Below are 24,229 nucleotides of genomic sequence, written 5' to 3' on the forward strand. Positions count from 1 at the left end.
AAAATACTAAGAACAATATTTACTGCTTATTTCTTGAAATTTTAAAAGATGAAAATGGAAACAAATGCCATATGGCTTTCAATGATGACAAATTTGCAGAATACCAACTGGAGGGAAAATCTGATCTAGTGGAAGACTCTTAACTTCCAAAGTGCTAGAAACGAGAAAAGGCTTTCAAATAAACATTCAGAATTTTTGATACCAGTTTTGAATCAAAGTAATATAGGCTTTTCCCTTTCTTTTTCTTTTTAATCAATGTGTTAATGCAAATAGTGCTAACAGGCCTGTATCAGAGTAGCAATGGCTAGAGCTGTTTCCAGACTTTATCCGATCCTAGAGGCAGCCACTTTTAATTGTTAGCTGTTTATTTCTGGCTTTTACGTCTTTATTTCTAAGCAAATTTGTTTCTTGATTCTATAATAGACACTGCTAAGCCAAATTATATTATGATTGCCTTTATCTAGAAAAATTTTTGTTCTTAATTGGCATTAATATTTTCTTTGTTTGGTTTGCTTTTTTTGGCCTGATTGTTGATCCTGACACAGATTCCTAAATAACCTCCCATATTGTGTATTGACGTAGTAGCAAATATAGGACTTGCCTATTGTTTCTAGTCCTCTTAATGTCTTGGGTACCTAAAGTGGGAGAATTTTGTGTCCATTGTATTAGCATGCCTAAGGAGCAGAAAGTAGAAAAGTGGAAGACGAGGAAAGTTGAAGGGACAGTGGTTTACCTGTGGGAGCATAAGCAGTCTATCTGAGGCAGATAATTCCAATTCTCAAGCATTTGTTGACTCCCAACTGTGCCAGGTGCTGCAGATAACCAGATAGTATATTGCTTGGTCGTTGGCCTAGAAGAGTTGCAGAGACATATCATTATAAACAGATAATTAATTACTTGAAAGACTTATGTTCTAGCAATATAAGTATGCCTAAACTTATTTAAGAAGTAAAAAGTACAATGAATTAACGAAAAGTATGAAGAGCTAAAGAAAAAGTGAATTTGAAAAGGGTTTTAGTATTTGAATTTGAAGGCCTATGTACTATATTAAGGTGCTTGGCGTTTATTCCATTATCTAGTACAGTGTTTGTCAGAACTGTGGTGCAGGATCAGATGTTTTGTGCTTTTAAATTTTCAAGTCCATCGTGGACTAACAGTTTTGTAAAACAATAAATTTGTAGAAAAATTAAATAAAGATATAAAATATATGTCCACAATTTATTTGTATTAAACCAACATAAGATTACTCTTTAAGATTGTTGTAAAAGTTTTAAACACTCATTTTGTGTTTAATTCATTCTGGCTGGTAGTTCTCAGATTGGCACTGGTCAGTGGACCACACTTTGAGTGGTCTTGATTTCCTCGATGATACGGGGTCTTTGCAGGGTTTTCAACAAAGAATGGCATATTTATATTTGTGTTTAATATGTTTTTTTTTGACAGTATAAGTGATAATTAGTTTCAGGCTAGAGGGCTAGAAGCCAAGGAACCCTGGAATCATCCTCATTGAATGGTAGCTTGAAATGGAACAGAAAGTGAAATTTACTTTCTTTATATTGATAATTCATGTAGAGAATAATTCTTTCAAAATGCTATAAGCTTGTAGGCAGGGTCTATATTTCTTTTAGTTACTACATAAAGTAGGTACTTTTAAAAAATGAATGAATGGGTCAGAGAGGTAAGGCAGAATCAGGAAAGTAATGTTTAAAACTGTCATCTTTTAATATTGTCTAGATGAAAACTTTATTTGAAGTTCATTTCTATGATTGCTTTAAAAAACAATAAAATAAACTTTGGATATTTTTTCCCCACCATTTCCCAGTGAAGATTATGGTTATTTTATGTTATAAGGGGTAATGAAAGTCCAGGAGACTTAAGATAATCCATAATATTATGTGAAAACTAGAATTATTTTTATACTTTTATATCCTTGTTGTTATTAAATATAAGCATTCAAGACTCTTTGCAATAATTTTGAAAGTTATCTCTAAATCTTCCCATAGAATGAAGACCAGCAAGAAGTGATTCTTGTCAGAACAGATCAGTCTGGGAGAGTTTGGCCTGTGAACACACCAGAGAAGCCTCTGGAATCTAAAGGAGGAAGAAGGAAGAGACAGATGGTATGTTTCAGATATTTTTTAAAATTCAGGATTCCTTTTTTCCCCTTGGGGCTTTCTTTGCATCAGGCTACGTACTTCAAAATATTTTATGAAAGGTCTCTGTATAATGCAAATATTAGAAGGCAATAAATTATGTTATTACTCTTATTCTTACTTAAATCCCTTTGCCTTTTATAAAATGGAACCTAATTCAACTACAGTTTTCAAATAACTGGTGAACATTGACTGTTTAAGGGAATTTTAACTTCAGTGTACATTTCTTTGACGTTGTTTTTAGTTTCTTTTTATATACTTACCATAGCTTTTACTGGTAGGGAAAACCTTAGTCTCTCAGACCTGTTATCTGTATTAGCTAATTTGAGACCTGGTGGTGGGATATCCATGTCTTAATTATGTAGTTGCTGTGATCCTTTATAAACCTAATTTTCTTTTCCATCTTTTACTCTAGCTATTAGTTTTTAGCACTACATTGACGCGCTTGAGATGGCAAAAGCAATGTATCTAGTTTTCCCAAACTAGGTTTTTTGTTTTAAATTTGTAAGATCAGACAAGTGGTGATTTGGTCTGCAGAAGATTAGTTCATGCAGAATTTTTCTGTCAGGTGTTTATTATTTGCTTGTTGAGTGCCTATGATGCTAGAGGTAGTAATGGACTCATTCAACAAATAGGCCTGGAATAGATAGCTCTTCTAATGAAATGCGAGGTCTAGGGGTTTGAAGGGTTATGTGGCAGGAGAATAGCCAGGGTTTGAATTATATTGAAATGACAGGACTGGCTAGGGGTTCACAGATGCATTGCCAGATAGCATCAAGGGCTCTCTTTTTTTTTTAATATATTTTTTTGATTTTTCAGAGAGAGGGAGAGGGATAGAGAGTTAGAAATATCAATGAGAGAGAAACATAGATCAGCTGCCTCCTGCACACTCCCTACTGGGTATGTGCCCGCAACCAAGGTACATGCCCTTGACCGGAATCGAACCTGGGACCCTTGAGTCCACAGGCCGACGCTCTATCCATTGAGCAAACCAATTAGGACTCAAGGGCTCTTTTTGAGTTGCCTGCTACCAGGCAATCTAGGTATAGGAATAAAGAGGGTAGACATACTCATTCAGGACTGAGGTTTGCTTTTTGGGTATAATGAAAGGATATCAGAGTCAGAAATTAAGGGTCTGGAGCTAGAGAGTGACTGAAGTCATGGATATGAGATTTCAGCTACTGAATACAGGAATAGTTGGGAAAAAATATTGGGGATGTGGTTCCAAGATTTCAAAGAAGTTAAAGAGCAGGTTTTATTTGTATAAAGGAATGTGAAACTAGTATTGGAGAAGGGGGTTGATTTTGGAGGAAATGAATAGTCCTATTATTTTTCACATGTAGGTATAGAAACAACTGATAGGAAAAACTTGGGATTGATTTAGATAAGAATCAGAATACCAGCTTGTTTCTGATAGAGCTGTTTGCAGTGGGTTTGCTAATACCCCTATTTTAAATATGCTTACTTGCAATCTGGATAACTACAGACTCCCTCCACAGGGGTAGGTAGTTGCTACTACAGGGAGAAGAGCAGAGAGGAGAGAAGCGATAAAACAATTCTGCCTTTTCCCCCAAACTCAGAAATCAGAGAATGTCATGCCTCCATTCCTGGGGAAGAGGAAAGAAAAGGGGCAGAAAAGTAGGGATTATTTTTCTAATGGGAATTCTTCCACGTGGAGGCAAATAGACTAGGGATTAACTGGAAGGAAAGATTGTGACACAAAGTGGAATTTGTACATTTAATATGAGATTTATAAGTAATTTATTAAAGTGCTTGAGAAATTCATGTTTTCACTAAGTTAATAATGTTCATTTTGCCATAGGCTTCAACCCATGAGGAAAAAGAAAGGGTCAGATACTTCCATGATGATGATAATTTAAGTCTAAACGATTTAGTCAAGAATGAGAAGATGGGAACAGCAGAAAATCAGAACAGACTTTTTATGAGAATGGCATCTAAGGTAAGCTATATTCCTAGGATACCTTTGAATTTTGAGAAGCTGGTTACTCAGTAATGATCTACGTTTTAGGCAGAGCTGGTTCTTTCTAATCTTGATTTATTTTATTACATTAAAACCTGTGTAAGACATATTAGGGATATGCATTTTGGAATTGATTTGATTGGGAAATATATATTTAGGATTTAGTTTGTTTTTAATTAATAAACTCTGATTTAATTTTTTAATATATTCCCTAAAATGTTTAATTATATATTTGATCGACCATTTTAAGGGAAAGTTTTGGGCCAGAATTTTATGTTGATAGTGTGCAGCTAGCCTGTTTTATCTTAACGTTCCTCCAATTCTTCATAATTATTGCCAGAGGAGTATATTTGGTGTAATATATTATAGATTATAGAGAAGACATCTTGGAATAATTTTGTCTACTTATATGAAAATTTGATATTTACATGAAAATGTATATTAATATCTAATTATGGGTAGTAGGATAAATTTTTGTTTCAAATAGTGTTTTTTTGTTGCAATTTCTATTATAATTCTTACCAAGCACTACCATTAAAATTCTCATATAAAAGAGAAGCATAACCCTGGCTGGGTTGCTCAATTGGTTGGAGCACCATCCCATACACCAAAACATTTCTGGTTCGATTTACGGCCACGGTACATACTTAGGTTGTGGGTTCGCTCCCCATATCGGGGTGGGTGTGGGAGGAAGCCCATTGGTGTTTCTCTATCACATAGATATTTTCTTTTTCTCTCCCTTTTCCCCTCTCTTAAAAATTTTTTTAGTAACAGCATAGCCTCTGGTGAGGATTAAAAAATAAAGAGAGAAATATTTAAACTTAGCCCTATAACAAGGTTTGACCCCACTGGAAAAATTCAGTTCACTGCCTGTATTTGCAAATAAAGTTTTATTGTAACAACTATTCACATTTGTTTACATGTAGTCTATGTTTGTTTACACTCTATAATGGCCAGGTTGAATAGCTGTGACAGAGGCTTTAATAGACAACAAAGCTGATAATATTTACTATCTGGTCCTTTACAGAAAAAATTAGCTCATCCCTGCTTTATGATACCTGTGCTTACTATGTGACGGTAGAAGTTTGAACTAGGTATTTAAAGGACATGAGGGAGACTTTGTACTGTACCTTTTCAGACTTAAAAACAACAACAAAAAAAACGATTGAACATATTACCTGGTGAAAAAAAGTAACTTAATGAAAACTAGAGTGGAGGTGACCAAGGTATCTGAGTGTGTATGTGTCTGTGGCAGGGAGTAAAACAAACTTGGGTTTAAATAGAAATGGTCATTCTTCCCATTACATGAGGATTATTTTCTCTCTATTTTAGAGAAAGTACTAGAAATCGTATAGGGTCTGGAAATTCAATGTGTAAAGAAAGATATCATAAAACTAAAAGAATATTCAGTTCTAGAAAGGGACTTGACTAATCTTGCTAACCTTTCACATTTTACTGATGGTGAAAGTAAGACTCTGAGATAATGAAATGGCATATGCAAGGCTAAGTAACTTTTCCAAGTTCCCATAACTAATGATTTGCAAAAGCCAGCACCGTAAGCCTCAACTATTAACTCCAAGGTCAGCTTTTTTTCATTAAACAGCACTGCCTTTCAAATGACTCAGGCTAATGGATGGTTGTTGATTGTTGCCTAAATTTAATTGTTTTTGTATAATTTTCATGTGTCATTTGTTGGTATTTGGGAATAAGTGGTATGTGCTTTGCTCTTTCTTAAAATACATTCTACTGACTCCAACATTCTTTAAATATAAACTCTTCCATTTAAAATCTAAGACGTCAGTGTTCCCTTGGCAACGTAAACTTGGGCACATCTTTGTGAGATCTATATACATCTTTCCTCATTAATTTTGTTAGCACTGTGGGCAGTAATTTTATACTTTTTGTTCTGATAGTGCAGTAAAAATGGACTGGAGGGGAAGGAAATGGAAGGTACAAGAAAAGGAAGAGAAAGACTTAAAGTAATTAGGGTTTTATCTTGAATTGTAAGAAAACAAGATTTTATTTTCTAATAAAAGATGCTTGTATTTTTATTGATAGTTTTATTTTTCTGAATTTGTGTCATTCAAGGCTTGATATATTTTCTTATGGAAGTAGTCTTTAAAGTTTACAAGTAGATATTTTCATAAAGAACCTAAATCCTTTATTTTTTTATTTTCAATTAACTGAAATATTAATAACAAATCTTGAGATTAAGTGACACACCTTTCTTGAAAGCATGATTATACAAAGGTAAGGAACATCAAAATTGCCAGCTTCTTTCGTTGCTTCAGTTCTCTTATAACCATTCTATTCTCAGAATTTGAGGGGCTGGAATTAGAAGGAAAGTTTCAGTTTTGATAAAAATTTGATTAAAAAATCATAAAAGTTGAAATACTTTTGTAAGAATTAGACTACAATCTCTATCTCATTGTTGGCAATCTTTGTGTAATAATGCAATATTCCTTAAGTAGATTTATTACAAATAAATTGTTTCTGCATAATGCTAAAAAAGCTTTCAGTTTTCATATAATTTTTAAAAAAAAATATGTTTTTATTGATTTTTAGGGAGAGAGGAAGGGAGAGAGATAGAGAAAAACATTGATGAGGGAGAAACATCATTAATTAGCTGCCTCCTGCACACCCCCGTTTGGGGATTGAGCCCATAACCAAGACATGTGCCCTGACTGGGAATCATACCTTGATCTCTTGGTTCCTGGATCAACACTCAACCACTGAGCCACACCGGCTGGGCCAATTTTTCTTAGTATCATATTATCTATATAATAAAAGTCTTAGCAACTGTTACTGCTGAACAACCAGAACAACCAGTCGCACTGACCACCAGGGGGCAGATGCTCAACGCAGGACCTGCTCCCTGGTAGTCAGTGTGCTCCCACAGGGGGAGCACTGCTCAGCCAGAAGCTGAGCTCATGTCTGGTGAGTGCAGTGGGGGTGACAGGAGCCTCTTCTGCCTCTGTGGCAGCGCTAAGGAGCAGCAAGCTGAGTGGTAAGGAGCAGCGAGCAAGGGGTCCCGGACTGTGAGAGGGGTCCTGCCCCCCAGTGCATGAATTTCGTGCACCGGGCCTTTTTAACTCAGACATCAAAATAGGAAAACAAATTAGTTTTCATGGTTAGAAGACATTTAACATTTTTGTATACTTGGTATTTAACCATTAATTCACTAACATCTCCAGTTTCCAGGTTTAATTTGGAAACGTCTACATTAAACAGAATCAAAGTAATAATTTAACTCCCTAATTCACATGGATGGTCATTATAATGAATACAAAGAACTTTCCTTGCTGTGATAATGTGATCACAATCCCTCTGGAACAGTTTCTCAGCTGTGACATTATTGGCATTTTGGGCTGACTAACTCTGTTGTGGGAGGACTCTGTCTATTGTAGAATGTTTGGCAGCATCCTTGGCCTCTACCCAGTAGATGCCAATAGCATCCAAATCCACCCCACGTTGTAACAAACAAAAACGTCTCCAGGTATTTCCAGATGTCCCCCCAGTTGAGAATACTACTTTTGCAGAGAATAACTACTGTTTTTTGAGGTCTTGGTATATATCAGGCTCTTCACATACATTGATGCTTCTAATTATCTGACAGCGTTGGTATTAACCCCATTTAATAAACAAAAACTGATGCTCAGAGATATTCAGTAGTTTGCCTTATCCCTTTCCTGAACCTGGCTCATTTTCCAAGTTTTTCCTTTATCAGTAGATGGTGCTACTATCTAGCCTACATCAGAAAGTTAAGATTTTTCAGCGTTGCCTCTCTTGCCCTCATTTTCCACATCAAATCTGTCACCAATCTTGTCCTCTCCCTACACCTGGTCACTCTGCTTCTCTTCATTCCCACCGCTACACCAGGTCTATGAAAATAGCCTGGTAACTGGTTTGCTGGCATTTCTTATCTTTTTCCAGTTCTTTCTTAACTCTACCTCACTAAAGGCAGACTAAGTGCACCCCCCCCCCCCCCCAACAATGTATATCTGATCCTTTGGCCTCTATGTTAAGACATTTCAAATGGCATTTGGTTGCTATTAGGTTAAAGACCAGATTCTTGTTAATGGCCTAACAAGACCTGGAATGGTCTCTCTTCCTCTCCAGCCTCATCTTGAATCTTGTTTTCTTTGCTTTGCTTCCTCTGTTCCAGCCATGCTGACTTTCACTCAGTCCCTCAAATATGCTTTATTTTCCGCTGCCACAAACATGTTGCACATGCTGTTTCTGCTATACCACCTTCTGTCTACTTGACTCTTCATATATATATATATATTTATATTATATCACCTTTATTATTATTCTTTCAGGAAGGCTTTTTTCATCTCTGCATATTTCATTCCTCTATTAGGATCTCAAATTGCCATCACAGCTCTAACTCGACTTTTCTACTGAGCAACCTTTTAGTAAGTCTATCTTCCTACTACTGTATAGGTCAGTGATGGTGAACCTTTTGAGCTCAGTGTGTCAGCATTTTGAAAAACCCTAACTTAACTCTGGTGCCTTGTCACATATAGAAATTTTCTGATATTTGCAACCATAGTAAAACACTTATATTTTTGATATTTATTTTATATATTTAAATGCCATTTAACAAAGAAAAATCAACCAAAAAAATGAGTTCATGTGTCACCTCTGACACGCGTGTCATAGGTTCTCCATCACTGATATAGGTTCTATATTTTTGGGACTATGTCTGCTTTTGCTCACCATTGTATCTTAGCTATCCATTAGAGTCCTTAGCATATAAGAGCATTAAATAAATATTTGCTGTCCAAAAATCACATACTTGAGACTTGAAGTCGGAAACAAAATCACCTTTTTCACTACTATACTAACTTGCATAGAAAATTAAGATATTTTTTGTTTCTCTCAATACTCCCTGTTGTTTTGATTTTGCAACAATATTACTTTTAAAATGAGCACAATCTTTTACCTCTTAACATTGTTGACCTTTTAATTCTCAACCTTTTCCACATTTCTAGAAATATCAATGTGGTTATAACACTGAATTGCTGAGAAAAAATTATTTAGGTCTTATCAGAGGTATGGTCATAGGGATAGTCAGATGATGGGACAATGTTCCTGGAATGTGTGGTTGATTTATAGTACACAGAATCAAGAATGATATATATTTTTATAAATTTCAAAATTAGTGATGATATTTTTGGAAGCTCAAATGCTTAATAGCCTGATGAGACTATCCTATACAATAAAAGCCGAATGACTGAAACGGTGGAACAACCAGAACGACCACGGCCTCTCACCCCGGCCTGCTGCCCCCCAGCGAGCAGTTAAGGGCGATCAGGCAGGCAGGTGAGCAGTTAGGGGTGATCAGGGAGGCAGGCAGAGGCGGTTAGGGGTGATCAGGCAGGCAGAGTGGTTAGGGGCGATCAGGCAGGCAGAGGTGGTTGGGGTGATCAGGCAGGCAGGCAGAGGGGTTAGGGGCGAGATCAGGCAGGCAGGCTAGTGGTTAGGGGTGATCAGGCAGGCAGGCGATTAGGGGCAATCAGGCAGGCAAGCGATCAGTTAGGGGCATCTGGCAGGCAGGCAGAGTGGTTAGGGGCGATCAGGCAGGCAGAGGTGGTTGGGGTGATCAGGCAGGCAGGCAGAGTGGTTAGGGGCGATCAGGCAGGCAGAGGTGGTTGGGGTGATCAGGCAGGCAGGCAGAGGGGTTAGGGGCGATATCAGGCAGGCAGGCTAGTGGTTAGTGGTGATCAGGCAGGCAGGCGATCAGATAGGGGCATCTGGCAGGCAGGCAGAGTGGTTGGATCTAACCTCTAAGAGAAGGTAACAGGGAAAATGCAAATAATTAGAGGGTGAAGATTCAGTTACATATAAAAGTGCATATTCTTATACTAATATATTTTTAGATAAGATACATACCTATTAGATATTTATGCTCTCTTGGATAAGTATCTTAACACAATTTGGGTATGATTATGCTGGATGAAATTTAAGTTTTCTTCAGATTCTCTGTTCTGCTTCAAAGACTGTTTCAAAGTATACCCATGCTGTGTTTTAAAGTTGGATTTCTTAAGTGGGAGAGGCACGCTTCAGTTTCAGAATTAGATTCACCTATGTTTGGTTCCTCTCTCTATCCATTAATAGCTGTGTGACTTTGATTGTTACTTAGTCTCTCTCAAGCTCTGCTTTGTATGACAATACAAAGGAGAATGACAATTTCTCTGTTGCAGGGATATTTGGATGGGAGAGTACTCAAAGTTTTTATTAATACTTAGCACATAGTTGATCATTGTTATGAAAAAGATCAGTTCTGATATTTTTCATAATGTAGTATGTTATGGTAGAGATATAGTCTGAAGTTAAAATAATGATTTGTAAGTTAGGGCAGTTTACATAAATAGATAAACCTGAAAGAATAAAGAGACATACAAGTATTAATATGGAAAAAAAGAAGATAAAAATAAATTCCTATTATGGACAAGAAAGCTAATGTGCTTTGGGAAATACCTAACTAATAATTGTTTTACCTGATTCTCTCAATGACTTTTTAGAAATTTTCTTCAGTTTATATTTTGTTTCATTTTCTCTAGTTTTTAAGGTAGAAGTTGACATCATTGATTTGAGGCCTTTTTTTGTTTTCTAATATAGGTGTTTAGTGCTTTAATTGTCCCTGGGAATACTGCTTTAGCAATAGCCCACATATTCTCATATGTTGTATTTTTTTTTTCCAGTTTAAAATACTTTTTAGTTTTCTTTTTGTTGTTGTTGATCAACGGGTTATTCCGAGTGTGCTAGTGTCCAAATAGTTGGCAATTTTCCAAATATCTTGATGTTACGAATTCTAATTTAATTACATTGTGTTCAGTGTACATACTTTATGTTACTTGAATCCTTTTAAATTTATTGAGACTGTGTTACAGCCAGGAATGTCATTAGTCTTGGTAAATGTTCTTTGTGCACTTGAATGTGTATCCTGCTGATGTTGGATAGAATTTCTATCAATGTCAGGTTTATAGTTTATTGAAGTTGATAGTTTATTTAAGTCTTTTATATGCTTAGTGATTTTCTACTTGTTCTATAAATTTTTGAAACAGTGGTGTTTAAATTTCTAACCATAGTTATGGATTTTTCTATTTTTCCTGAAATTCTATCAAGTTTTGCTTCATATATTTCTAAACTCTGTTATTAGGTTCATGCACTTCAGGGTTCTTGTGTCCTCTTGATGGTCTGACTCTTTTATCACTATGAAATGCCTTTTATCCTTCACAATATTGTTTGCTTTTAAATCTACTTTCTCTGACATGAATAGAGCCACTTCAGCTTTCTTCAAATATTTTTTTTTTTTAGATATGTTTTTATTGATTTCAGAGAGAGGAAGGGAGTAGGAGAGAGAGAAACATCAGCTATGAGAGAGAATCATTGATCAGCTGTCTCCTGCACTCCCCCTACTGGGGATATAGCCTGAAACCCAGGCATGTGCCCTGACAGGGAATGGAATGGTGACCTCCAGGTTCATGGGTTGACACTCAACCACTGAGCCACACCGACCAGGCTCATATCTTTTAAAATATCTGCCGAGATCCAAGCATCTTGCAATTGCTTTGTAGCCAATAAAAGATGGTTCTCTTTTGTTACTTAGTAGACTGAGTAGAACTTAGAACTGAGTCTAAGGGAAGTAAAACCACAAGTTAATGAGCAATTATGATACAGTGTGGTCATCATAAGACTAATGGGAGTAGAGTATTGGAGTTGCTTAGAAGATCTAGGAAAGTTATTACATGGAGGTGACAACTACATATAAGCCTCAGATTGAAATATGAGTAGGAGTAGAATGGCAAAATTGGTCAGAGAGTGATCCGTGCAAAGCCTGAGCACAGCAGTACTGTGTGGACTGAAATTAGAGTGGCAGAACCTGAGTTTGTGTAGGGATGTAATCAGAGTGACTGGAGAAGTTATCAATTCCAGATCACAGAGGTTTGTAATGGTAATGGTGGCTCACTTTTATGAGTCTTTACTGTGTGCCAGGCATGTATTGTGAAGATTAAGTGAGATAAACCTATTAGATAGATAATCTATACTAATAAAAGGGTAATATGCTAATTAGACCAGGAGACCTTCTGAACGTCCTTCCAGACAAAGCCATTGTGGCAGGGCCTAGGCAGAGGTGGTTAGGAGCGATCACGCCAGCAGGGGAGGGCAGTTAGGGGCGAGCAGGCCCGGGGGGGGGGCAGTTGGGGGCAATCAATCTGGCAGGGGCGGGCAGTTAGGGGTGATCAGGCTGGAAGGGGGTGGCAGTTGGGGTTTATCAGGCCGGCAGCAGAGTGATTAGGGGCGATCAGGCAGGCAGGTGAGTGGTTAAGAGCCAGCAGTCCCGGATTGTGAGAGGGATGTCCGACTGCCAGTTTAGGCCCAGAGGGATCGGGCCTAAACTGGCAGTCGGACATCCCCCAAAGGGTCCCAGATTGGAGAGGGTGCAGGCTGGGCTGAGGGACACTCCCCCCTCCCCTGCACAAATTTTGTGCGCCGGGCCACTAGTATTATTAAAACCATTGTAAAATGAGGAAATAAAGCAGAGAGAGAGAGCACAGACAGGCAGTAGAATTTTACCATGATCATTCTGACTGTAGAGGTCAAGCTTTTATCCATTATGCCTTTCTGTGTTTATGATTTAGTACACCAAACCAGAGTTTGAACTTGATTTTGTTCACAGTGCAGAGCTCTTGGAGGATTTTAATCAGGGACATGGTAAAATTTGTGTTTTGTGTTAAAAGTATCACCCTGGGTACAGTTTATGTTAGGGGAGATGTGGCAAAGGCACCTAGAGATATGGTTGAAAAATATTTTATGTTCTGTATAGAGTATATGCTAATTTTAAAGTGAAAGTGGTTCTCTGTGGTTTAGTTTCTTCATTTATTAAATAGAAATGAGAATGGCCCCCTCTTCCTAGGAGTGTAAAACAGTCAAATTCATAGAATTGCACATAGTAATTACTCTTTAAACTTCAGCTGTGATGATGATATGATGTGATGATGAATTGACCCTTGAAGGTCAAGCTTACATTTTAATCATGTTTTCTTTTTCTCCTTTAAAAAAAAATGTAAGCGTTTTATCATAGAACTTACAAATATGATTTAAGTATGCTTCAGTACAATAAAATCTAACTACTACCTTCTACTTCCCACTACTGTTGTTTTGGTTTTTCAGTTTATGGGAAAGACAGATGGAGACTATTATACTCTGGATGACATGTTTGTCTCCAAAGCAGCTGAAAAAGAACATTTTGGTGAAGAAGCAGAAAACCAGAGGGAAAAAGCTATTGCTGAACACCGGAGTCTTGCTGCACAAATGGAAAGGTGTCTGTATTGTTTTGACAGCTCTCAGTTTCCCAAGCACCTTATTGTTGCAATAGGTATTAAGGTAAGAAATATACAATTTATTGTTCTAAGGAAATGATTTAGTGGTATATGTAGATTTGCCTCTTTCTTCATCCTATCTAATAAAAGAGAAACATGGTAATTAGCCATACCTCCGCTACCCTTCCCATTGGCTAATCAGGGCGATATGCAAATTAACTGCCAGCCAAGATGGTGGCCGGCAGCCAGGCAGCTTGAAGTGAACATGAGGCTTGCTTGCTTCAGTAACGGAGGACTCCAATGTTCCCCACCTGCCGCTGCCAGCCTCTGAGCTTGCAGTTTGAAACATTGTTACAAATATAGAAGCTAAACAAAACCCCAGAAACCTGCTTTTAGCCAGCCGGGATCTCAGAGCTGGAGTTGAAACAGTGTTTCGATTATAGAACCCAAACAAACCAGATACCTGCTTTCAGCAGCGGAGGCCTAAGAGCTGGAGCCAAGCCTCAGAGCTAAAGCTGGCCCAGAATAAAAAAGAAAAAAAAAAGAAAAAAAGGAGCAATTGGGAGCTTCAGTCACCTCCAGCCTGAAAACAGCCCTCAGGCCCTCACCCAGACTGGCCAGGCACCTCAGTGGGGACCCCCACCCTGAAGGGTGTGTGACCAGCTGCAAGCAGCCATCATCTCCTCACCCAGGCTGGCCAGGCACCCCAGTGGGGACCCCCATCCTGATCCAGGACACCCTTCAGGGCAAACCAGCCGGCCCCCACCCGTGCACCAGGCCTCTATGCTAATATAGTAAAAGGGTAATATGCTTCCCAGCACTGGGATCAGCGGAGCCGAGAGGCTTCTCGGCACCGGGATCAGCATGACAGGGGGCAGCGCCCAAACCCCCTGATCGCCCTGCGGCTCTGTGTGTGACAGGGGGCGGGGCCACAACCTCCCTATCTGCCCTGCTCTGTTCATGACAGGGGAAGGCGCCCCAACCCCCTGATCAGCCCTGCTCTGTGCCTGATAGGGGGGAGCTCCCCAACCCCCTGATCGGCCCTGCTCTGTGTGTGACAGGGTGCGGCACCCCAAACCCCCCCCCCCCCCCCGCCACGGGCCCTGCTCTGTGTGTGACGGGGTAGAGCCATAACCTCCCCATCGGCCCTGCCCTGAGTGTGACAGTGGTGGCTCCCCAACCCCCTGATTGGCCCTGCTCTGTGCGTGACGGGGTGGAATCTGTTTTCTCTTAGTCTGTGTTTCAGATATTTTTCTTTTCTAGGGTCCCATGACCCATGATTTTTAAAATCTTTTTTACAGTGAGTATAAATATTTAAGTGACATGGAGCTTGCATTTTGCATGATTCTGCTCTTTAGAGAGGCAGCATTGGGTAGTGGTTAAGGCCCTAGACCAGCCGTGGTCAAACTACGGCCCGCGGGCCGGATCCGGCCCGTTTGAAATGAATAAAACTATTGAAAAAAAGACCATACCCTTTTATGTAATGATGCTTACTTTGAATTTATATTAGTTCACACAAACACTCCATCCATGCTTTTGTTCCGGCCCTCCGGTCCAGTTTAAGAACCCATTGTGGCCCTCGAGTCAAAAAGTTTGCCCACCCCTGCCCTAGACTGTGGAGCCAGACTATGTGAATTCAAATTCTGGCTCTGCCATTATCCTGTGTCTGACCTTATTTTTATGATTGACACTTGATTCTCTGTATTAAAATCCACCTCAGAGATCATCTAAAGTAGCTTCTTCTTTCCTTACTTTCTCATAGAACCTATTTATTTCTTCATAGAATATCTCATCATTTGAAGAAGTTTACTGTATTGTGTTTTACTTGTTTATTGAATATCTTCCCCAAGAGTCTGTGGGTTCCATGAGGATGTAGATAATTTATTCATCATTGTATGCCACCCATGTCTCTTTACAGTCACTTATTTCAACAAATTTAATAGTCACTTATTTAATAAGAGTCGCTTATTTTAATAAATATTTGGTGGTTTAATTCTTATATTAAGTAAATCATTATCATGTCCCTGATATATGGATGCCAGACCCTAATTATTCATTTGGGAAAATTGAGACTCAGATATATTATAGAGCTTGTTTTTCTAGTGAAATTGGAAAGAAAATAAACAAAGTAATAATTTCCCTGATTTAAGAAAGTGTTGTCATATAGCAGATTGAGAAAATGGTATAAAATTATGGGAAGTATTTTTTGAGAAGGTAGTCTTAGAAGGCTTCTCTGAGGAGATATTTTGTGAAGATATGAAAGATGAGAAGGCGCAAGCAAAATGAATGCACATAAGAGTGAATACTGCTTCAGGAAGGGGCATCAGTGAGTGAAAGCTTTGCGGAAAAAATGAATTTCATGTTCATAAAACAGAAAGACTAGTGTAACTGCTGTGGAGTGAGTGAGAGAAGGCGATGGAGAGGAAGTTGAATGGATGAATGCTAGTTTTGGGAAATCCTAGTTTTGGGAACATACATATACATTTTTCTTAATTTAATTAATTTGTTTGTTTTGTAAACACACACACACACACACACACACACACACTCCTATGTATCCAATGGCTTTTCCATTCGAACTCTAGTCTTTAATATCTTTAGATCGTTAAGACAGTCAATGTATCCTTCTTTTTCTTCTCCTTTCTTTCCCTCCATACTTTATGGGAAAGGTAAATGTAAAAATTCCATTCAAACTTTAGTCAATTAAAAATATCCACTTTAACCAGTTACTGGTATTAATTTTTCTAAGTTCTTTTCCAGACTTTTACCTAAGCATTTACATTTTTTAATTATGACACTGTGTATAAATTTTTCATTCTTCTTTAGTCTTATCCCTACCTTAAAAAAATGTAAGCACAAATTAAACACAAAGTACCGTTTAAGTCCTTCCTGCAATGTTTTAGGGGAAGTTTGGGTTATTTTCAGTGACTTCATTTTCCCACTGCACGAAGACGGGCTGAGCCCAGGGAGGCACAGTGTGCAGACCTTAATAGTTACTTTGCTGTTAAGCAGAAATGCTAAATAGTATTTCAGAGCAATTCAGTAATTCTCACTCAGCTTGAATGTCTAATATTTAAAGTTAATGTCTTATATCCAAGTATATTAAGGAAACTATCTTGGTACTCTTAGAGTCAGACAGGTAACGATCTGGTCATCAGCTGTCCCTGCCATCTCTTTCCTTTTTGTAAAATAAAAGTCCTCTAGCCACCTTTCTGTCTTAACACTTTGCTTTACTTTTTAAAAATCGGCTTTATTTTTTTTATTTTACTTTTCTTTTTTGCAATTTTAGAGTGAAAATTTGCAATTTTCAGAGAAAAACTGAAAAGATAGTACAGAGTTCCATATGATTTATACCCAGTTTTCTCTGTTAATACAACTTATGTCAGTATAGTAAATTTGTTACAATTAATGAATCACTACAGATACTGTTTTTAATTGTGATATGGTCCTTTCTCAGCAAAGTTTTAAAAATTTGCATTATTTTATTGAATAAACAAAACAATAAAATTGTCTGCCATACAAAATATTTCTGGCTAAAGCCTAACAAAAAATAACAGAAAATATGATCAAGCAACTATGCAGAATATTATTGATGCTCTTCATGAATATCTTTTGCTCACTATTACACATACTGATTGACCTTTTATTTTTATTATTGTTTTTATTCTCACCTGAGGATCTGTTTATTGATTTTAGAGAGAGGGAGAGATAGACAGACATCAATGTGAGAGAGAAACATTGATCAGTTGCCTCCCGTACTAGGAATCAAACTCGCAACCTAGGTATGTGCCCTGATCAGGAATTGAACTTGCAACCTTTCTGGTGTATGGGGAACAATGCTCCAACCAACTGAGCCACTTGGCCGGGCCTATTAACCCTTTCTAAAAAAAGATAACTTACAATGGAAAAGTAGCTCCAGCTTGTAGCTAATACATGTATGTAAATAAATAGAACTTAGCCAGAGAAGTACAGCCACTCAGAGGCTATTTCCTTTCTCTCTTAGTTGGGTGAATTCTCTTTTCTCAGCCAGTGAGAGTAAGGTCTGAATTAATAAGTGTGAGTTGGACATTTCTGCTATTACCAGGCCGTGTATTTTCTTTTTTTTTATTCTTGCAAAATTATACCAAGGTCTTTGAAAGCAAATACCTTTTTCAGATCAAGGATAAAGTGTCTTTCATTCTGCTCTTGGGTAAGCTTAATCTTTGATGTGTAACAGTTAAAACTGAGACTTATGCTATTAATTTCCAGCTAATTAAAAGCTATCTTGCCATTTGTCTCAGTGATCCCACTTCTAGGAATATATCCTAAAAAATCCAAAACACCAATCAGAAAGAATATATGCACCCTCTGTTCATAGCAGCACAATTTATAATAGCTAATATCTGGAAATAGCCCAAGTGCTCATCAGTAGATGTGTGGATAAAAAAGCTGTGATACATTTATACTGTGGAATACTATGCAGCAGTAAAAAAAAAAAAAGGACAGCATGGAGGGACCTGGAGAGTATTAGCTAAGTGAAATAAGCCAGTCAGAGAAAAACAAGTATCACATGATCTCACTTATATATGGGATCTAATGAACAAAATAAACTGATGAACAAAATAGATCCTAAGACATAGAAGCATAGGACATACTGCAGAATCTCAGAGGGAAGGTGGGGAGTATGGGTGGGTGGGCACTGATCAACCAAAGAACTTGTATGCATATATGCATAACCCATGGACACAGACGTAGGGGGTGAAGGCCTGGGGTGGGGAGGGGGGAACAGGCTAGAAGGGGTCAGTGAAGGAAAAAAGTGGACATATAATACTTTCAACAATAAAGATTTAGTTTTAAAAACAAAAGCTATCTTTGTGGCTTTTAAAATATTTTAAAAATATTAAATGTTTTTATTTTTTCTTAATTAAATCTTTATTGTTCAGATTATTACATTTGTTCCTCTTTTTTCCCCCCATAACTCCCCTCCTCCCAGTTCCTGCCCCACCTTCCGCCCTCACTCCCCACCCACTGTCCTCATCCATAGGTGCACGATTTTTGTCCAGTCTCTTCCTGCATCTCCCACACCCCTTTCCCCCCCAAGAATAGTCAGTCCATTCCCTTTCTATGTCCCTGATTCTATTATGATCACAAGATTATTTATTCACTTGATTCTTAGATTCACTTGTTGATAGATGCATGTTTGTTGTTCATAATTTGTATCTTTACCTTTTTCTTCTTCTTCCTCTTCTTAAAGGATACCTTTCAGCATTTCATATAATACTGGTTTGGTGGTGATGAACTCCTTTAGCTTTTCCTTATCTGTGAAGCTCTTTATCTGACGTTCAGTTCTGAATGATAGCTTTGCTGGATAAAGTAATCTTGGTTGTAGGTTCTTGGTATTCATCACTTTGAATATTTCTTGTCATTCTCTTCTGGCCTGCAAAGTTTCTGTTGAGAAATCAGCTGACAGTCGTATGGGTATTCCCTTGTAGGTAACTGAGCTTCTTTCTCTTGCTGCTTTTAAGAGTCTCTCTTTGTCTTTTGCTCGTGGCATTTTAATTATGATGTGTCTTGGTGTGGTCCTCTTTGGATTCCTTTTGTTTGGGGTTCTCCGTGCTTCTTGGACTTGTAAGTCTATTTCTTTCACCAGGTGGGGGAAGTTTTCTGTCATTATTTCTTCAAATAGGTTTTCAATATCTTGCTCTCTCTCATCTTCTGGGACTCCTATAATTCTGATGTTGGTACGTTTGAAGCTGTCCCAGAGGATCCTTACACTATCTTCGTATTTTCGGATTCTTTTTTCATTTTGCTTTTCCAGTTGGGTGTTTTTAGCTTCTTCGCATTTCAAATCTTTGCCTTGATTCTTGCGGTCCTCTGGTCTGCTGTTAGGAGTCTGTATAATATTCGTTATCTCAGTCCGTGTATGTTTAATTTCTAGTTGGTTCTTTATCATAACATCGATGGTCTCATTAGATTTGTTGAGGATCTCATTAAGTTTATCAGCAGCTTCTAGACAGTTCTTGAGAGACCTTAAAAGTGTGGTTCTGAACTGAATATCCTCCATTGACAGTTTTGTCCTGTTTCTTTCTCTCCGCATTTTTTCTGCTTTCTTGGTGCACCCCCTAGTGGTCTTTGTGTGCAGTCCTCCTGTAGTTAAGCCTTGATTGTTGTAGTTAATACTAGGGGGATTTGACCTCCAGGCCAGCTGGCTGTCTAAAAATATTAAATGTTTTTAAAAACATTAAAATATATTGCTCATAGGCATGTATACATTATTAAATGTTAGCCGTATTCCCTAGTAAGGGTCCATCTGTTGCAACTGAGAATAGATAGCAATAACATTTCATGTTTGCAATTTTTCCCCCATAGGTTTATTTATGTTTACCCAACTTTCGATCTCTTACCGAGGGTCACTGCCTGATAGTCCCTCTGCAGCACCATAGAGCCGCTACCTTATTGGATGAAGACATCTGGGAGGAAATTCAGGTCAGCATGATAATGTTCATTATCATTGTAAAGCTTATGAACAATTTTTACAAACTATTCTGATAAATCTCAACAAGTTTTATACCTTCATCCAATGAATTTTAACTTTCTGAACTTGTATACATTTATATAGTTGTGCATATCTGTGGATCATGGTATTTTCACCATGATCCCTTATGTACTACATACTTTGGAAGCTTTTTACTTTCTTAAAATTTATTGATTGATTTTAGAGAGAGAGAGGAAGGGAAAGACAGAAAGAGAGGAACATCGATTTGTTCCATTTATTGATGCATTCATTAGTTGATTCTTGTATGAGCCCTGACCTGGGATCGAATCTGCAACCTGGTGTATTAGGATGGCACTCTAATCAACTGTGCTACCCAGCCAGGGCCATATTTTGAAAGTTAAAAAAAAAAAAAATTTTTTTAAATTGAGATACATTGACATATAACATATTAGTTTCAGGTGTTCAACTGAAAGCTTTTGTCTACTAAATAAAGTGTGACAAAGTAATTATTATTTTTATTTTAATAAAAGTGTAAGATTTTTAAAAAATATATATTTTATTGATTTTTTACAGAGAGGAAGGGAGAGGGATAGAGAGTTAGAAACATCGATGAGAGAGAAACATGTATCAGCTGCCTCCTGCACACCCCCTATTGGGGATGTGCCCGCAACCAAGGTACACGCCCTTGACCGGAATCGAACGGGGGACCCTTCAGTCTGCAGGCCAATGCTCTATCCACTGAGCCAAACCAGTTAGGGCCAGTGTAAGATTTTTAATCTGTGCATTTGTGAAACATGAGATAATCATGCTTATGGCAGTAAGCTAATAAGTTACAGCCAAAAGGAAAGATATTTTTAGATAATGAAAAATAAATTTTGGAAGTTAGATGTTTATATTCAGCAGTTGTTTTATTTTTCTGTAATGGAACTGGCTGTCTCTGCTGTTGTGATTTTGTGGGGTTTTGTTACCAGCTTTAATTTTTGCACTTTTCCCTTTATAACCTGGCTCATAGTTTGGATTCAGGGACTTTGTGTATGTGTCAGGGAGCTTTAAGAAATTGAAAGGCATAATAGTATGGTTGAAATTGCTGCTGAATTATTTCAAGACCTCATAATCACCAAGAAAGAAAGAATGAAAACTCTTGTTTTTTAAATACCTGACCACTGAATAGGGATACAGGGACTTCTACTTAGAAAAATGTGAAAATGGTTAGACTTCAAAAGAGACTATATACTAGTCTTTTCATGATGCCAGTAAAAATGCCAAAAGAGGAGCTATTTTAACTGCATTGAATGAAATTCAAGTCTCTTTCTCCCTGGAATATTTAAGTTTATGCTGGGAAAGTTAAAGGACAGACTGTTTTAATACATCTATGGCCAACCAAGGGTAAGAATGTGGACTAATATATTTGATGTGAAAATTTATTGTTTTTTTTCTAGTAGTGGATGTCAGTGCAATAAATAATTTCAAGTGAAAAGTATGCAAATTCAGTTTTCAGAATTATTTTGGGACTTTTCTGAAATGTTTCTAGAAAGTATATATACTTCCCAGCCTGTGTGGCTCAGGGGATTGAGCGTCGTCCCATGCACCAACAGGTTGCCGGTTCTATTCGTGGTCAGGGCGCATGCCCAGGTTATGGCCTCCATCCCCAGTGGGGCCTTATAGGAGGGAGCTCATGGATGTTTCTCTTTCATCGAAGTTTCTATCTCTCTCTCCATCTCCCTTCCTCTCTCTCTAAAATCAATTAAAAAAAAGAATGAAAAAAGTGGTACTCATATAAAACAAAAAATTTATATATCAAAACTGATTTTATTTAGAACAAAATACAGTGCCAGAAAGATTTTAGGTAACACAGGAATCAAGTCTGTGTGTTTTATATTTCTGTAAGAAATTAAGGTACTTTATGAAACACATTGAAGTAGATAAAGAAGGAATTTATTCAGTACAACATATATTGAATACATGAGTATAAGATAATCCAAGTGTCGTGAGAAATGCAGAGACAAACGCATTCATTAATTCTGCCCAAAGGTATGGCATATTCTAGTACAGGTTACATTATAGTTTAGCAGATTTTGTAAGCCATGTGAATTACAGAATATTGAGTGAGGGAAGAAAAACCAAATTGTTTCATAAAAATAATGGCATTATAGCTCTTACTTCCAAATATGTATAAAAACTCAAATTACACCCTGTTGAATATTCTTATGACCATTCACCTCTTTTAGAGAATATATTTAAAAAAATGATTAGACCTAGCAAAATATATTGTTTGCAGCCCAGCCTGCGTGACTCAGTGGTTGAGCGTCAACCTATGAACCAGGAGGTCTAGGTCTGATTCCCATGCCTGGGTTGTGGGCTCCATCCCCAGTGTGTGGTGTGAGGAGGCAACTGATCAATGATTCTCTCTCATCATTGATGTTTCTATCTCTCTCCCCCTTTCCCTTCCTCTCTGAAATCAATAAAAATATAAAATATATATATGTGTGTATATATATATATATATATATATATATATATATAGTTTGCAAATACAGGAGCCATTTCTTTCAAGTGACTTTTCCCCCATCCTCTAGTAACATTTAAATTTAATCTTAGATTTTATATTTAATAAAAATGCAAAGATAAGTTTCAGCAAAGCATATGGGAATAATTACAAATTTCGAATGAATAAAGTTCCAAATTTTAGTTTTATTAAATGCATAGTGAAATTCTGTCCCCTTTAAATTTATTTTTATCAGTTTGACAAATATGTTTGAACATATGTTATAGGTCCATTTTTTAAATATCCCAAATTGGCAGTTTGGTGGTAGACTCTTTGATTCTCATCTACAGTGGACTTCACTGTTGAGTGATATAATGGGGTCATTTCATTGGGAAACCTCCAGTGTGGGTACCTTTATGTCTTTTTCTTGGGGCCAATCAGAATCTCTAGAAAGACCCTTTTAATCTCTTTTTTTTTTTTTAATTTTTTTTTTTAATATATATTTTATTGAGTTTTTTTACAGAGAGGAAGGGAGAGAGATAGAGAGTTAGAAACATCGATGAGAGAGAAACATCGATCAGCTGCCTCCTGCACACCTCCTACTGGGGATGTGCCCGCAACCCAGGTACATGCCCTTGACCGGAATCGAACCCGGGACCTTTCAGTCCGCAGGCCGACGCTCTATCCACTGAGCCAAACCGGTTTCGGCCCTTTTAATCTCTTGCCCAGAGCATTTAAACCAGCTGGCTAGTGTTCTGGGAGCTGAGTCAGGGAAGAGGCTAGAGTGCCAAAATGTTGAACATTTAAGAACATTAAGTAACACTTCCTATAATGCCCCTGTTTTCAGACTGTAGAATCTCAACTCTCCCAGCCGCCTTCTACAAAGGATAATCCTACAGTATTCTGCTGGTGTGGAGGAGGGCCTCTGGGGTTTTAAAGACTTCCACCTATGCCATCTGGGGTTTTTGTTTGTTTGTTTTTAATCCTCCCTGGAGGATATGTTTATTGATTATCTGAGAGAAAGAGGAGGGGAAAGAGTGAGAGAGAAACATCAATTGGTTGCGTCTCTTACACGCCCTGACCAGGGATCAGACCCACAACCGAGGTATGCGCCCTGACTGGGATTCTTCAGAGAGATAGAGAAATCCGATGTTAAGGAGATAACATTAAATTTCCATATTCCTAGTAGAAAATACTTCACTTTTAAGGAACCCACAACCTTTTGGTGTATGGGACGCCACTCCAACCAACTGAGCCGCCTGGCCAGGGCACCGTCTGTTTTCACCACACCTTCCCTTCACTTCCACAATTACATGGTGCTGCCCGGTCCTGAGCCTTTTGAGGGTTCTGCAGCCTGGCCCTCTTCTTTACTGTCCCTGCTAAGCCCCGCCCCCTATGTCACCCAGGTGTGAACCCGCTTCTAGTGTTTAAGTCAGGTAATCCCTGGTGATCTGATCGTTAGTGTTTTCTCTCATTATTTGTTCTAGTAGTTTTGTGCTGTTTAAAAATTAATGTCATTTTTGAGGGGTCACTCACTCTGTGAAGGGTATAGAGTTAAATGTGTATGTTCTGTTCTATCTCATAACATTTATCTTTGGATAACTTTCCTTTAGAACTTTAAGTTCTATTAGAAAACTTGAATAAATAATAGGATTAATATTATATGATAGCTTTGATTTTTTTCATTTTCTTTTCAAAATTGTTTACTCATACCTACTTGATTTTTTTGTGATGTGACTTGATACATATTAAGAATTATAATGCCCTGTAGTATTGTTTACTTAAATGTGTTATAAGGAATTT

The 24,229-nt window shown here is 37.7% G+C and overlaps 1 protein-coding gene across 1 annotated transcript in view; it reads left to right on the plus strand.

The window, feature by feature from the left end:
* The window catches only part of CWF19L2 (CWF19 like cell cycle control factor 2), a 79,030-nt gene that overhangs the window by 38,705 nt on the left and 16,096 nt on the right, over window positions 1-24,229 (plus strand). Inside the window, exons 11-14 of the mRNA XM_081098785.1 lie at window positions 2,004-2,120; window positions 3,976-4,113; window positions 13,318-13,530; window positions 19,815-19,931. Of these exons, the coding sequence (XP_080954911.1) occupies window positions 2,004-2,120; window positions 3,976-4,113; window positions 13,318-13,530; window positions 19,815-19,931 (585 nt within the window). The remainder of the gene's footprint in view (window positions 1-2,003; window positions 2,121-3,975; window positions 4,114-13,317; window positions 13,531-19,814; window positions 19,932-24,229) is intronic.

The sequence above is a fragment of the Myotis nattereri genome (genome assembly GCF_964212035.1).
Source record: "Myotis nattereri genome assembly, chromosome: 9".
NCBI classification, from domain to species: Eukaryota; Metazoa; Chordata; class Mammalia; order Chiroptera; family Vespertilionidae; genus Myotis; species Myotis nattereri.